This window comes from Aythya fuligula, chromosome 8 (genome assembly GCF_009819795.1).
Source record: "Aythya fuligula isolate bAytFul2 chromosome 8, bAytFul2.pri, whole genome shotgun sequence".
NCBI classification, from domain to species: Eukaryota; Metazoa; Chordata; class Aves; order Anseriformes; family Anatidae; genus Aythya; species Aythya fuligula.
The window spans coordinates 21994450-22010652 of NC_045566.1; the positions used below are offsets into that span (position 1 = coordinate 21994450).

The 16203-nt window shown below is 58.0% G+C and overlaps 1 protein-coding gene across 1 annotated transcript in view; it reads right to left on the reverse strand.

The window, feature by feature from the left end:
- LMX1A (LIM homeobox transcription factor 1 alpha) overlaps positions 1-16203 on the reverse strand; it is a 28112-nt gene extending 11909 nt beyond the window's left edge. Inside the window, exons 1-2 of the mRNA XM_032192468.1 lie at positions 16106-16203; positions 15426-15612 (exon numbers count right to left, since the gene is read on the reverse strand). Coding sequence (XP_032048359.1) covers positions 15426-15612; positions 16106-16181 — 263 coding nt within the window. The 5' untranslated portion in view covers positions 16182-16203. The remainder of the gene's footprint in view (positions 1-15425; positions 15613-16105) is intronic.

A 16203-nucleotide genomic window follows, 5' to 3' on the forward strand; every position in this document is an offset into this window, starting at 1 on the left:
CCTTCCCCTAGGTACAGCCTCTGTAAGGCACCAGCAAAAAGGAGGTTGCCCGTCCTTCTGGTCACAAAGCAAAAACTCTGAAGGGCATTGAATTGATGCTACGATGTCCCTTTGTGGCTCCCCATGTGTGACAGCCGGCCTGAAACACGTGTGAAATACCTCGTGCTGCTATTCACTCTGGAACCTAATGACTGCGACCAACAGAGATTACAAACGCCCCCAACAGCAATAACAAACGTGTCTGGGTAGGTTAAATCTGTTAACCCCCAAAGCCACTCACCCAACAGAGCATCAGAAACAACATTTCTTTCCCTGAAACACCAAACACATCAATTTGGGACAAGCATGGGGTCTCCACAGTCCCCCAGAACTCAGACACTCCTTTTAGCACTGTTTTTGTTTTTGTTTTTTTGCCTGGCGTGTGACAGGCGGGTGGGTTTGGGCAGCAGGGGATGGGTACACTTCTCCTGCCTGTCCTCCCAAATTCTCACTCCTGAAATTTGGCAGATATGTGTTTTTTTTTGTGTGTGTGTTTTTTTTTTTTTTTTACGCTTTTAGGGTCTGCCTGCACATAAGCTGATCCCACAGGAGCCGTGCTGGCGCAGGCGGAGGTGCCGGGGCGGCCGCATGCGTTGGGAGCACACTGCTAAATCTGTCCTGCCCGTGCCAAAATTCACAGCCTGAGGCCAAGGCACGGGAGGGGGGACACCAAGGCGGGGGGCGAGGGCACAGCTCCTGGCACCCACCATGTCCGTGTAGGGCAGCCCCAATCCCCCTCCTGCGCACTGAGCGCATCCCCTCTGACCAGTGACATCCCTGAGGAGACAGCACCATGGTACCGCCAGCCCCCAGCCCCATCCCTGAGCCCCCTGAAGGTCAGCACCAGCGGCATGCCCACCACAGATGGTGCTCAGCTCCCCGTGGGTCCCGCTGGCCCTCCGCCACAGCTGGGCGAACAATTCGCAGCGCATAAATTCACCCAGCGGATTTCAGCCCACGTGCTGTTTGCTGGGAGAGGCAGCGCCGAGGCTGTATTTCATCCCTTTGGGTTTCTTGGCGAGCAGTCAAGCTCCTGACCCTTGATTTACTCGCAATCGGTCAAGAGCCACATGGCAGCTCCCCGGGCCACCTCCCACGTCATGCAGCGGCCTCGGGGCGGCCACCGCTTCTTGGTGGCACCTCCGAGAGGTGGCCGGGGGCTCGGTGGTCAGAAGTGGAGGCTGGCCAGGATGAAGACCACCTCTCCCACGTGCAAGCACTGTGCTGGCCCCTGATGCTTCTCCATTTGGCTCTTTGCTCACCTATTTATAGCAGGACACGTGGGGAGATGCATGAGCAGCAGGAGGGCAGAGCGCATGGTGGCGAGTGCTGCTCCTGAACCTCCCCGTGCCCATGTCCTGCCTGTGGGGTCAACCTGCTCTTGGGGTGAGACCTGCTCTTGGGGTCACCCAGACCGCCCCTTGGTGACACCAGCATTACAGACCATCACCAGCTTGGCCCTGGGGGTGCCAAGAACCACACACAGCTGCGTCTCGGTGAGGTTTTACTCGAGGAGTAAAGATGGGAGAAGAGCGCAGAGGAAAAGAGCAACGTGAGGGATCGGGGTTAGCATCAGCCCTATCTGACATCTTCATCGGCGATTGCAATTAGGGACTTCATTTGCATGTTAATAACATTAGCAGGAGACGATAAACTGGAGAGGATGGGGGAGCAAAATGAGCTGAAGGGGACTCTGGAGAGATCAAAAAACAACGAAGGATGAGCGACACCGGGTACGCTCGCCGGGAGGGGTGGGCTGAGCATCCCAGCCCGGCTAAATCCTGACTCGAGACGCTCACACCAGCCTCGTCACTGTGTCCCCTGCTGTGACACCGGTGTCCCAGTGCCCCAGCCCTGCCCCGGGCCAGTTGGAGGTCTGACAGCACCACTAAGTCAAGGGAAGCTCTGTTTGTCCCACTGGTGTTATAATACAAATTTGGGAGGCGCGTGGCCATGCAGCAGCCCAGCACCAGGACGGGGCAGGAGTTTTATCACCCAAACGGGGATTAAAGTGGTTCCTGATGCACGAGGAGCCGGAGGCAGGAAGGGAGGGGGGAGATGCTCTGCAGTGATTTGTGGGCTGTTCCCGGGCCGTCCTCACTGCCAGCTCTTGGGCAATGGGATGACTTTTGTTGCAAACTGGAAGAACGGGAGGCATATGCGAAGGAGGGAACTCGCATTCCTCTCTCGTAAGAAATCCCTTCTCACTTTCCCCCAAATCGCTCGTACACCCGGAGCTCGGCCTCTCCGGGCTGCCTTGGACACCGGCCCCCCTCCCACGCCCAGATGACCTACTCGTCCAGAAATGGCCGGGGCGTGAGGCTCTCCTCCTCCCTGCCCATGGCTGGGGGGACCCTTCATCCTCCTCCTCCTCCTCCACCAAGTAGAGACGTGGAAAACGCCAGATAAAAACAACACCAGAGCTGATGGGACCCCGAGACCCCAAAACTCGCCCTTGGCTTCTCCAGGGCTGCGGGTGGCGAGGATGAGGCCCTTCACATTCATGGGGCTGGGATTTCACCTGGCCAGGATATTTGTCCCCCCATCTCCTAACCACAGTGCAGCATGGCACGGGCTGGTTGGGGGCCCCCAAAATTTGCCAGCAGGAAGCCTGAGCCTGCCTGAGGTATGCACCAGGAGGAAAACCACCTGAGCACAGAGCCTGGATCGAAGCAACACAGAGCCTGTGATCAGGGCACTGCAGCAATCACCCCCTGCAGGAGCCTCCCTGTTGCCACTGAAGCCTAATGATGTCCCCTGCGACCTGCTGAACACCTGAACTGACACCTCCTGGGGCAGGCAAGGCAAAGACTTGCACCCCACAGCACAGAAAGGCTCCTCCGAGCCACTTTGCAAGGGGCAGAAAGCAGGGAGCTCAGCCCTGCCACCTGGCACAAAGCAGCCTCTCCATCCCGTGACCATCACGAGACACCTCCCACCTCCACCTCCACACCGACAGGAGGATCTGGAGAGCTTCTCACTGGCAAAAGGGTGAGGCTGAGACCTCGGGTGAAGACCTCTGCAGGAAATCTGGTGGTGCTGGGTGAAGCCAGACCCCGCAATCCAGCTGCAGGATGCTCTCCACAGCAATCTCAGCTCCGCAGCGAGATCTCCACCTGATTTTTGCAGAGCAGCCCTTCCCGCCTGCCCCACGGACAAACCTCCAGCCGCATCCTCCCAGGGCATCCAAATACCAGCCGCTAGATTTGATCTTTCAAGCACCAGCGCCTCGCCCCAGGCAGGCAGCAAGACGATTATTAGGGCTGGAGGCAGCCCGACTTCTCCCCCTGTAAGCGCTGCCCCATTAAAGGCTGTGCAATTCCCACCGCGGCACCTCTCATTGCATAGATATTGGATTCGGGAAATACTTTCTGCCGCAGGTGAAACATTTTTTTTCCTTTTTTTTTTTTTTCTTTTTTTTTCTTCCCCGTGCCTGCCCTTTCAGATGAGAGAGGCTGAACGTTGTTTGCCGAGCTCGCTGGCTCTCGGAGGCAGGCAGCGTCTCCAAACGCTGGTGGAGAACGCGGTGTACGATGCTAAAAGCAAATTTGCCGTCCAAAGCCACGGCTCTGCAATGCTCCTAGCGTTAGCTACAGCTTCTTCCCCGTCCCTCCGGGCTGGGGGGAGCCCCAGCAAACAGCAGCAAAGCAGCAAGTGGATGAGAGGTGATGGGAGGCAGCAAACAGCCCCACGCGCCCACACCTCCCCGCGAAATAGCTTGGCTGCCCCGTCTGTGGGCTGGGGAGGTGGCGAGGAGGTGCTGAGGCCTCCTGGAGACCCGCAGGGCTTTAGGAGGAGTGCAGAGAAGGAGCTGCAGTGCTGGGAGCGAGGTAGGATGCCACCTGCCTTACCATCACTGCCAAAAGTCCTCCTGAAGCTGCTCCTCGAGCTGGGCGAGCTTGGCGCAGACACCCACAGGGGGACCACAAGGTCCCCAGATGCCACCATGACTGGGGACATGAAGGCAGCACCAAGCCCTTTTCCTGCTGCTCCTTCCTGTGTGGAACCAGCCCCAGAAGCTGCCCCAATAATCTCATTTTCCAGGCTGTAAAATCCCTCCTGGGTTGCTGGGGCCTCACCGCGCCGCGCTTCTAATGGGCTCGGGGTCCTCAGTGGGGAATCGCGCCCGGTTTCTGCAAACTATTATCTAGCCTAATTCCCCCCATCCCATCACTTAAGGATTTACAACACGGCCTCCCTTGAAACGGTTTCTGGTAAATTCTTTGACAGCCCTTCTGGTCCTCACATCATCCTCAGGGTCAGCGGTGCATTAATGGCCCAGCATTTATGCGCCGGGTAACTCACTCCCTGGCAAGCCACTTCATTTGTGCTTTTTAAATTCAGGAAGCGATTAATAGTTGCCACAAAAGCAACGTGCTTCTCCTGGGCCAGTGCCATCAAGTCCTGACTCTCCTTGGGGAATTCAGATGCTGCTGTGGTCCTCCAGAACAGGCCAGAGTTTGGCTGAGGACGCAGGGCAGGAGCCAGGCGGGTTATGGACCTGGTTTCTTCTTGGGGTTCTTCGCCTTTATTGCTTATAAATCAGGCTGTGAAAACTCTCCTCTGTTTGCTCAAGCTCAGCAGACATCTTCCACGGGAGTGGGATCTGCAAGGTTAAATCCCAATGCTGGGAGGTGCTGGGGAATCTCCAGGCACCTGCTAACCCGGGAGGGTGGGACTCTGGCTTCCCCAGCCACTTAAAGAGCGGAGTTCAGGAAACAGCACGAATAACACCAAAAATTCAGGCTGTGAAACCTGAGCATCCTCCAGCTTCTCCTACGCCAGGGACCAGGCATCCTGCAGAAAGCTGGAAAACCCCATCCCCAGACACCAGCATCACCTGCTCACCCCAAAAACTCCATCCCTGGAGCCCAGCATCACCTGCTCACCCCAAAAAAACCATCCCCAGAGCCCAGCATCCTCTACTCACACCATGCAGCTGCAGTACAGGAGGCAGAGGCATCTTCCCAGCGTTTCTTCCTCCTTCCCAACCACGCAGCCATCTCCCTGGATGGAAAACCCTCTAAAGCCACCCTCCGGCTGCCGAGCCGCCCAGCTTTTAGGACACGAGCTCCCTTTCCACGCCGGCCCCATTGCAGCCAGCAGCAGCAATGATTTCCAGGCGTACCCTCCGCTCGAGACTCCCAGCAGCTGCAGCCCGACCCGTGCACATCCTCTCCCTAATCCTTCCCTCCACGGCCCTCTCCAGCCCCTGGCTTCTATTATTTTCTGGCAGGAGCGAGCACCGCGTTAGCCCCCGTGCGCAGCCCGAGCATCTCTCAGCACATCCCCGACCTGGCTCCGAGTTACAGACAAAACGTTTGTGTAACAAGAGAACCGGCGAGGGCCAATCGCCCATTAATATTTTAAACCCCCGCTAATTCTTATTTAACGAGCCGTCCAAAGGGCCCCTCGTAATTGCTCTGTACAGCCTGGACTAGTTATTTATTGATAGGGAGCGCCTCTTCCCGGGGGGTGGCCGTGCCCTCCTGCTGCAGGCCAAGCAGCAGCAGCGAGACAAGGACCAGCAAACCCCACTCAGCTCCCCTGGATTTAGGGAGAAGTCCTGAAGCCCTCAGCATGAGGTGTTTTGAAGCACTGAGCCGGAATATTATCTGTGGAGATGCTCCCAATGCAGCTGCATCGGGTGCACGTGTCCTAGTTTAAGGGTAGAGGTCTCCAGATTTGGGACCAGCACGTTGCTGGCGCATGGGGGCACAAAAGAGCCCTGGTTTCTGAATCCTTGATCCCAAAACGAGGTGAGGAAGCACCCCCAGGCCTGAGCTCCCTCTGACCTTGAAGCTGACACATCATATGATACGTCCCAAAAAATGACGGGCTCCGCTCGGAGCTGACACGCGGCGGGGACGAATTTAACACCCGGCAGCGCTCCCGATCCCACGGGAGGAATTCCTGGCGGGGGTTCAGCGCTCGCCCACCCCCGCGAGCAGCCAAGCACCACCATGTCGGGGCGCTGGGACCTCGTCCCCCCTTCCTGCGGGGACACACGCTGCCACCGACGGCCGGCAGCACGCGCGGGGATCGTTCCCACCACGGTGGGTGGAAGGAAAAGGTGCTGATCCCAAATGCCACCACTGGTTTGAGGAAGGTGTTTGAATACTCCTACAGTTAATGAGCTGCATCGAAGAGCTCCGAAGAGCTCCCTGGGGAGAGCAGGGTGCTGGTGGGCATCTGAAGAGCAAGCAGCTGGAATTGGGGTGTCCAAAATGGGCAGCTCTGTCCATTTGGGACTTCCCAAGCTGTAAGAAACACTCGGTGCTGGCCATTTTTGGAGGGGAGCAGAGCAGCCAAGCAGTGCCTGGGGAGGGCAGGGGGCAGGTGGGGTGGGAGAGCATCCCCCAGCAGCAAGCCAGACCCTGTCGCTCCCTCCTCCTCCTCCTCTTCCTCCTCCCCTTCCCTTCTGGCCGGCCCCAGCCCCGGTTTTTGGAGCGCGAGGACTCAGCGCTGCCCGTGCTGCTGCGGGGCCCCGAGCCAGCCCTGGCAATAAGCTCAGGATGAAAACATCAGCTCCGAAACGCAGCAACGGGGAAAACAGACGGACAGACACGTGTGCATGGCCGGGGGCTCCTGCACTCAGCAGAGCTCCTGCACTCTTTTTGGGGGTAATTTGGGGCACCTGGGGGATGCTGCGCTTGTTTGGGGCAGGCTCCTGATAAGCAGGACGGGCAGGGTTTGCTTCCAGCCCCAGGATGTTCTGCTCCTGGTGTTTTATTTCCAGCCCTGCTCCATCCACGCCGTCGGTGATGCTCGTGGGAGCAAAGGAGCATGGCCGTGACCATAGGTGCCCCCGGCGCTAAGAAAAGAGCAGGTCGGGAACGCCAGCGTGGAGGCGACGGGGCCGGGGCCAGGCCAGGCGCGAGAAGCCAGAAAACGTCGTCAGCTATTTTTATCTGCAGGGCCCAACACTTAATACTCTCCTATCTCCCACAAAATGTCACTCGAGCACCGGCCGAAAGTTTACACCGCTCGCAGACGAGGGCTGAAACCCGAGCACGTAATCCCTGCTCCAGTCAGAAGTTTTAGTGGGATTCGCAGTGTCTGGATGGGGGAAGATGAGGATAAAAAAATAATAATAAAAAAAAAATCTTTTCCCCTGAGAAATTAGAGCAGGGGCAAGGAGAGATGGGACAGGTGGGTCCCCCCTGCCCACCCAGGACCGTGTCCCTCCGTGGCCTGCCCCATCTGTGGGATGCCAGCATCACCCCCTACACACCAGGCACATCCAATTACTCCAAATGCCGCCCCCTCCCTCCCACCAGAGGCTCCCCTTGCTTAATAAAGGCATGGCAGGGCCAGGCTGCTTTTAAGGGTCCCATCCTGCTCCCCTTACACCACACCAAACCCATGTGCGTGCAGCAAGGGAGGCAGGGGAAGCAGCTCGGCACACGCAGATAATGGATGCTGACGGGGGAAAGCGGCTTCGCTGGGCCCAGAAACCACCTCCTGCAGAAAGGAGTGGGGTAAAAACCCCTGGGAATCCACCGCCGAGGCGAAAACCCACATTCCTGGGATGGTCGAGAAATGACCACATCTATCTCCCTCCATCTCCGGTTTCTGAAGCATCGCCGTCCAAGAAACTTCGGTGGATTGGACGCAGTTAAACGAATGCACGCAAAAAAAAAAAAAAAAAAAGCACAAAACCAAACCCTTAGAGCTGCAAATCGAGCGATCTCCCCAAACATCTCGCATATTTTCAAGGATGTTGAAGAAACGCACGTTTCCACACACGCGCACACACTTTTGTGGACACATTAAAAAAAAATAAAAAATAAAAAGTGCCCCGAGGGATAAAGCCATTTAGAATGACTTAGGAAACGCAAAGCACAAAAATCCTGTAATTATTGCTCTGCCAAGGGCTTGTCAGTTTGAAAATCCCCGCTCTTGAACCACTAATCCACGTGGAAAAGGAAAAACCACGCAGCTCTCAGCGGGATGTGCCGGAGGCTGACTTCGGCTGCGCTTTTCCAGTGTGAAGGCAACCGGAGGGGAAGGCGTGGGCTCGGTTCTCATTTCGTTAGCACCTTTCACCCACAACGAGCCCAAATCAAATCCCTTTTCCCCAGGGATGGAGCTGGAGGCAAAGCGAGGGGTCGCTCCCCCCAAGCCCAGGCTGGGACCGATGCTCTGCGGGCACCGGGATGGGGAAGGAAGGAGCGGGGTCGGTGTCTGGAGGCAGGAGTGCCTGAGAGAGGCGAAAATAAATCAGCTTGGGCGGGGGGATGTTGAATGTAAAAGCCAAAGATTCAGGGAGTTCCTGGGATTTTTGTTCCGCAGTTGGAAGTAATATGAAAAGGCATTGCTGGCAGAGGAGTCGCGCTTTCTCCGGAGGAAGGGGCTGGGCCATCCTGGCAGAGCAGCCAGGCTCGTGGCGTGATGTGCTGGGGGCACATCGAGTCCCCGTGTCCAGGTGAGGGTGGGGGACACCCGTCTTTTTGTGGCCATCACAAAACGGTCCCACGAAGCTAGCTGCATCCCCATCTGCTCCCCAGCATCACAGCATCACGCTTCCACCATCCTCGCTCCAGCCCTGCTTAACCCAAATTTTCCCATCTCAGACCTCCCCTCCCATTTCTTTCTCCGAACCCATCCCCGCAGCCCAACCTCCCCCCAGCGTGGGTTTTTATTTCCTGAAGGCGAGGCGTGCAGGAAGCCTCTCCTCCCTTCTGGTTAACATCCTGGTTAACCTTCCTCGGGGCAGAGCTGAAGCGAGCTCGGACTCGGGAGCTCAGGCTCCAAGACTTTAAGCCTCATTAAACTTTTAAGCCGGTCCGCCGAGGGCCAGCCCGTTATAATTACGGATGCAGAAGGAAGGAGCAACGTCCACCCGAGCAGGCATCAAGAAGACTCAAACAACGCTTAATAGCTTTCCTAACATCGCTGTTTAAAGGATGTTGCTCGATACCACTCCGGCGCCCTGCCCGGCAGCGGAGATGCTGAGCCATACATAATTCAGTACTGCACTTCATGGCCAACCCAGCTGGCCACGAGCAAAACCAGAGGCGCACGAGCCCGAGCCTTCCCACCCCAACGGAGGCCACAGGTGCCCCAGCCACAAGGACAGACGGGTTCATGGTTGCATTTCAGGGGAAAAAGGGGCTCAACACCAAAATCAATGGGCAAGAGTTTTGGGGTTGCGTCTTGACAAACATCCAGGTCATCCAGCCCAACACCTCCATCAACATCCCTGAGTCTGGTCATCGAAAGGGGTCAAAGCCATCGCTGTGGACAGGGCTGCAAACGCAGTCCCTTTTCCATGTGTTTTTCCCCCATTCTGTTTGGACACGTCACTGCAGAGGTTACTGGTGGTTTGCATACCCAAGGCACTGCTCTGCAGGAGCTCACACTGAACAGAGCCCGTGTGTGCGAGCAGAAACGCTGGCAATCAGAGCATCCCTGTGCTTTCTGGGTGGTGGGGTTAGGGGGGAAGAAATAACAACCTCGCTTCTTTCTAATAAAAACCCGCTGCGTCTCAGAGCTGCCTTCGGGTCCCTCACCCCGCTTCTCTCCCCGCTCCAAATTCTTCACACCAGCCGCTTCCCCGAGCTTTCAATAACACAGACAAAGCTCCAGCCTCCCTCTTGCTGCTCGGCTGCCTTGGGCAATACTCCGCAGCGAGAAATCAGCACAGAGTGGGGTGTCTCCAGACCGGGGCAGGGACCAGGAGCCCTCACAGTGCACAGAGTCTAGGTTTATCCAAGGATCTCCGCAGCACCAGCCCGAGGAGAGGCTGCAGGCCTCGAGGAAATGAGTGACAACCCAATAAAGGTCTCCTCCGCGAGGCAGCATTGCCTCTCGGCGTGCTTTTCGAGCTCCCTTGCGGGGCAGGCTCCAGCAGCCTTGCCCGGAGGGGTTTTTTGGGGCCGGGAGGTGGCGGCGGTCGTTCCCCAGGAGCACCGGGGAGGGATTTTGCACGGTGGCGGCGGAGGCGGAGGCCGGGAGGAGGACAATGGGCAGAGGAGCGATGGTCGCGTGAAAAGGGATTTGTTCCGCTGTCAAGGACAGAAAGATCTCCCCAGGAGCTGCTCTCGGCAAAAAGGAGCCCACGAAGGAAGGAGAGGGGAAGGGATAGCAGGAGACGGTGCAGGATCAGCGCCGGGCCGCGATGGGCTTGCAGAGCACCACGGCCAGCCAAGGACGCCTCCACCAGCCTGCTCTGCCCTGCCCTAAACGTCAGCATCAGGCTGTGGTTGGGCTGTTCCCACGGTCCCCTCGCCTCAACCCTGCCCACGGAGCCCAGGAGAAGCCATTGCCCCTGCAGCACAACCCATCTGGTCAAAGGTGGAAGACACAAAGGCAAACACGACAAAAAAATAGGGAAATCTGGAGAGGGGCTGAGAATTAATGCCCAAGCAAGGCTCCCAGGCAAGATGCTCAAAGCACTTGTGATGGTGATTGAGCCCTCGTTGGGTATATTTGTATTTCCAGCTCTGTTTGATGGGCAAAAAAGCTGAGGGTCGGCGTTTTCCTACATACTACCATGGCCCTTTGTAGCTGAGCCCAGCCTGGATGGAGCCCAGCAGCAGAATCATGCCTGGAGGGGTAGGAAAGGCTGAGCCTCCGCTGAGAGGAGGCAGGTGCAGGCACACGGCGTGCTCAGGACACCGACGGCTCGCATCAAACGTGACACGACTTCACCCCGCTATGGAGAGATGCACGCACCCCTCCTGAAAAATCTGGCCTTTTGGGGAGGAAAAAAACATTTTCAAGTTAACAGCCTATGAACGGTGGGGCAGCTACAAGACCTCTGGCAAACCAGAGAAATCAGAATTTTGTTCACAAGAACCAAGCAAAAAAAATATATAATAAATAATAATATTAATGAAATTCCAGGAGAAGATGCCTGGGAAGCCCTGGTTTGGCTCTGTCCAGGCAGCACCTGGCAGTTTGCTTCCAGGTTAGAAACACCAATAAATAAAGCTGGGCTTGCAGCGTGGGTATAGACCTTCACATGCATCTGTGCGACGCTTGTGATTTCAGGGAGTGCTCCTAAAATCAGATGTGGATACACAGAAAATCAGATTTCTCATGAAAACACATTCACAAAAATATATACAGATCTGGGGTCAGCCGCAGTGTTCCTCCCTGCGGAAATACAAGCATTCTCTGCCTGCTGTAAAGCAGTTGGTCACGCCTGTTACGGAGGTGCTGTTCTCTTAAGCCGCAGGCAGAGCCCTCCGTCCCCGTGCTGGTGCCTGCACCCCGTGGCTGTGTCTGCGAGGGCACGAGCCCGAGACAAAGCAGAGCTCATTGAGCACCTCCAGGAGAAAAATCCCCGTGCTCATCTCCCCTTTCCACCTCCTCTTCCTCGAGCATCCTCTGTACCGGGGGTGTCCCGAACACCTCCCTCGGTATTCAGCACAAGTGGGGAAATGCTGAATACAAAGCCAAAAATCGTGAAAATTGGAAAAAATTCCACCAGTTCTGGCCACCCCAGGGAGATGCCAAGGCCGTGAGCTGCCGGGCTCGGCCATGAGAAGCCTCGGCTCCATCGCACACAAGGCTGCCGCTCCCTCCCAGGCCGTTAGGTGAAATGTTAATTGTAAGGCACGAATCTAATTACAGGCACCAAAGCCGTTCTCCTCGTGGGGACGGGGCTGAATTCAGAGAGGGGATTGCTACAGGAGAAAAGGCCAGAGGGGATGGCGAGCAGGGAGGAAGGATGGGAAGGGTCAGAAGAGTGCAGAGGGGAAGGGAGAGGCTGGCCAGGGGGAAACCCACGTCTGCACTGTCATCTCCAGAGCCCTCTTCTCTGCCACAAGAGGCATGAAATTCCCATTTCACCCAGCCAAGAGAGGGCAAAAGGCTGTTCACAGCCAGCAGGGTCCCTGGAGGGTCCCAGGTCCAGGCAGCAGGACCAGCCTGCCTTAAGCATTCAACACCAGCACCCTCGTGCGCACCCAGCTGCGGCATCCCAGCCCCACGGCCCCTTCCCAGACAAAAATACCAGGTGTGATTTTCCAAACCCATCTTTAAAGGCTTATTCACAGGCGTTTCCCTTCGTGCACGTGGAAGAAGCTCGCTTTGCACCCGCGTGACAACTCGGGTGGATTCCAGACCTTCACCTCCCAAACTTCAAGACGGCGACGCAGGAGCTGGCAGCGGCGCACGGAGCTGTCAAGCGGCTCTCCGACAGCCCCGGTGTCACACAACTGCCTCCCCCAGCATCACACAACTGCCTCCCCGGCCCGGGGAGCCCCGGCACGGCGACGGCAGCGACGTGGGGCTGCTGTGGGCGCCCGCATGCCAGCCTGCTCCGAGGCGTGCTGGCCATCTGCTCCCGCCCGCCGCGGTTGGGGACGTGCCAAGCAGGCACGCCGGCGCCGCGCTCCCCAGCTGCGCCCCCCGTCACGGCCACGCCGCTGCTCGCAGCCCCCCGGGGGGTTTTCCAGAGCCCACCCTCGCCTCCGGCATCGCCCCATGGTGCTGGGTCCTCCCCATGGCTTTGCTGGGCCACTGTAAATCCGACGGACGGGGAATGGATTTGGGAAGCCCCTCTCCTCCCAGCTCTATGGCCTCCTTTCCCTGCTCATGGCCAGGCTCCACGCTGTCCCCCCCCACAAACCTCCCTCCCACCCCCTGGGTCACTCTGACACCCTGGGGTCAGCCAAAGCGAAGCCTGGACCTCGTCACCCATCCAGGTTTGGACAAGGGCCGGGGTTTGGGATGTTCCGTAACAAACGTCCTCTGCCCCAAATCCGCACTGTCCCGGGGGTGCAGGTCGAGGAGCCCCCCAAAATGGCTCTGCCCAGCCTGGGGGGCATTGGGGACACTGGCCACCAGCCCCCACCTTCCCCCACGGCCACCCCAGCTCCTCGGGAAATGCCCCAAGGCGCTGCTGAGCCCTGGCCCAGCATCCCCGCTCTTTAATCCATCCCTCTGCAGGTCCCCGACCTCTTCACGAAAGATAAAGAAATGCAAAACATCTGTTTTAATAAATGATTCATCAATTTCTACGGCCCAGCAAGTCAGCCGCTTGCTTAAAGCCGCCCCGTAACACTTTCCACGGGTGTATTTATAACCAAAGGCACAACCCGGCCGCCTCGTGCTCTGTCGTTAACCCTCGGCAGCCTCGTTACCACCGGAGCTCAGGCGGGGAGCGAGGACACACGACAGAAAACACTGCACCAATTCCTCCTTGGTAAAAAACCCCCCAGCAGCCGCCATCCGGAAGAGCAATCCCTTCTTTTAATTAAAAATAAAACAAACCACTACGCGTCACTCGGAAGGATCCTCGGCACTGGTTTCACATGAATTTCCAGCCCGCGGGACACTCGGCGCACGGAGCATCGATCGCTGCCACGACGCACCAGCAGCAATTCCCAGGGGCTTCCAAAACCTCGTCCTCTCCATCAGCACCAGAGCATGGGCATGGTGCTACGGGACTTGGGAGAGCCCAGCCAGGAGAGAAGGGGCAATTTGGACAAAAAAATATATTTTTTTTCCTTTTTTAAAATTATTATTAATTACAGTCATGGTAAATCTCAATAAAGCCAGAAGGGAACAGTGCTCCACATGGGCTTTGCTCCACGTCCTTGATGTCCCCAACCCCAGGGAAGGTGGTGACGATACCGTCGTGGTCACCTCACCTTCAGGGCTGAAATCCTCACCCCCCAGGGAAGGCTCTGCCGCAGAGCCCAGGCAGAAGTTACCAAACCCGGGAACACCCAGACCAAGCCGTGCGCCGCCCGAGCTCGCAAATATTCATGACTTCTTTTTTTCCTTTTTGCAATCATTCTCATCTGTCCCGATGGCACCGGGTGCTCTGTCAGGCAAGGCGCACAGCGAGAAAGCATTTATTTTGTGGCCGAGAGACACAGGAGGAATATTTTGTGTTGGAGCTCCCAGCGTTCGGACACGCAGGCAGCAAAACCCGTGCGTGCCGTGAGCGGGAAAGGCATTTTAGCAGCAATATTTTCCCCCTTTCCCCCTAATGGGAACAGCTCCACGTGCTCCAAACAGAGGTACTGGTAAAGCAGAAAACGCACATTAAATTGTATTGGAAAGCTATGAGAACCGGTAGCTGAATTTCTACGGACTGACAAGCTGCGCACCCAAACTCGGCAAATTTTTGCCGAAAAAAAATTAAAAAAGCCGTACTGTGCCGTGGATCTCCCCCTTCCACTCCAGCGGCAGCTAATTCTTCCGCTCTTTTGTAAACATTCGAAAACAAGGTCGCACGCACAAATTCTGCTTTCAATTTTCCTTGTATCCATAGTGATTAAACTCAGCCCCACAATACTGGACTTAAAGGGAACTCGAAGAAGGCGCCGAGCAGGGCTGGCCCTGGTGCTCTCGCCGGCACGCCAAGGGCCGGAGGCGAGGACGCAGCCGACGGGGGCTCCCTCCACCAAAAGCCCCCCTGGGAGCAAAACCCCAGTGCTGAAATCACCGTGCCATCACCATCCTGAAGGACCCAGCCCCAATCTTCACCCTCCCCAAGAAACAGCCAGCCTGGAGGCACCGCGAACGCTACGGATCCAGCAAGGGGACGCGGGGGGACGTGGAGGACACCGCGGCCTCTCCCGGCTGCGCACGGGCCCAGGCGTGAGTTTTGCAGGGAAAGGAGCCCCCAGCCCCACGGCGTGGACGTGGGGGGCTCTGAGGGGGCCCCCAGCAGCTCCCCACGGGGAGCAGGGAATAGCTCAGCCAGCAAGAGCAGGACACACAAAAAAAAAAATTAAAAAAAAAATCAGCTGCAGGAACAGGAAGGCTCAGCAGCCTTCTCCCCGTTCCCACTGGGGAGGTTTTTCTTTAAAATAAAGATTTTTAAATTCACTTTTTTTTTTCCTTAAATTCCGATCATCTCCCTCCCGCAGGCACAAATCAGCTCCACGCTTTCTGAAGGGCACCTCCACCCCATTCCCTGCTCCCCCGCAGCCCCGCACACAGGGAGAGCCCCAGCCCCAGCCCCAGCCCCAGCGGGGCCCCCCCCGCGCCGTGCCTCAGTTTCCCCACACGGGTGTGGGAGCGATCGCATCGCCCTGCTGGGGGGGATTAGGGAAATCGCTGCATGTGGGACGGGGCTCGGGCAGGACACGGCGTTCCCCCGGCAGATGCTCGGTAGGAAAATAAAGCCGGGGGACATTGGGAAATGATTTTTCCCTTTGCCTGTGAATTCCTGGTCTCCCGACAAAAGGCTCCTAAATTCCCAAAGGCAACGAAACACCTCAAAAAAATGGGAAAACCGAGGGAGGGGGGCCGCGAAGGAGAAGCAAAACTGGAGATGCCGACACCGCGGGGACGGAGGGAGCGGGGCTGGGAGCAGCCAAGGGGGTCCCCGAGCACCCCGCGCTTTCGGCGGTGGGGAGGACCAAAAATTTGGGGTGTCGGGGCTGGGGGTGGGGGGGAGGGGGGGAAGCACTCACTTCTCGTAGTCCAGCTTGCAGTAGAGCTTCTTGTCGCGGTAGAAGCAGGTGGTGTGCAGGGGCTCCTTGCACGACGTGCACTGCACGCACTGCTCGTGCCACAGGCTGTCGTTGAGGCGCAGCAGGAACCGGTCCGAAATGACCCGCTGGCACCCCTCGCACACCGAGCGGGGGGGCACGGCCCTGCCTGCGGGGAAGGAGCCGGGGGGGGCAGCGTTGGTCCGGGGGGGGGAAGGCTGGGGAAAGCCCCTGCCGCCGCCACCCCCGGGGATGGGCATCAGGGGAAGGCAGGGCAGGGGGGTCGGGGGGGTCCCTATGGGTGAGGGGGGGTACCGGGAGCTGCTCCCGGTCCCGGGGGACCCCCGTGCTCGGGGGGAGCCGCGGGGGGGGGCCGAGGGCCCCGATTTCGTTCCTGTCGGGATGGATGCGGCTGGCGGAGGTGGCGGTGCCGGGGAGCGGCGTGAAAACGAAGGGAGAAGAAATGAGGGGAATTCACCGCCGGGAGAGGCGGGGGGGAAGCCTCGGGGTCGGGAGGGGCTCGGGGGGGCCGCGGGGAAAGGCTTTGGGGCGAGCGCGGAACGAAGCGGGGGCTGCTCCCCTAGCGGACCCCCCCCCTTCCCCATCATCATCATCACCATCCCGGCGGGGCCAAGAAGCGGGGGGGGGGTTCCCCGACTTACCCAGCAGCGAGGGGAAGGGGGCGTTGGGCTCCAGGGCGCTCTGCAAAGTCTCCTCCATCTTCAGCCCGTCCAGCATTTTGGGGAGCCGGGCCGGCCGG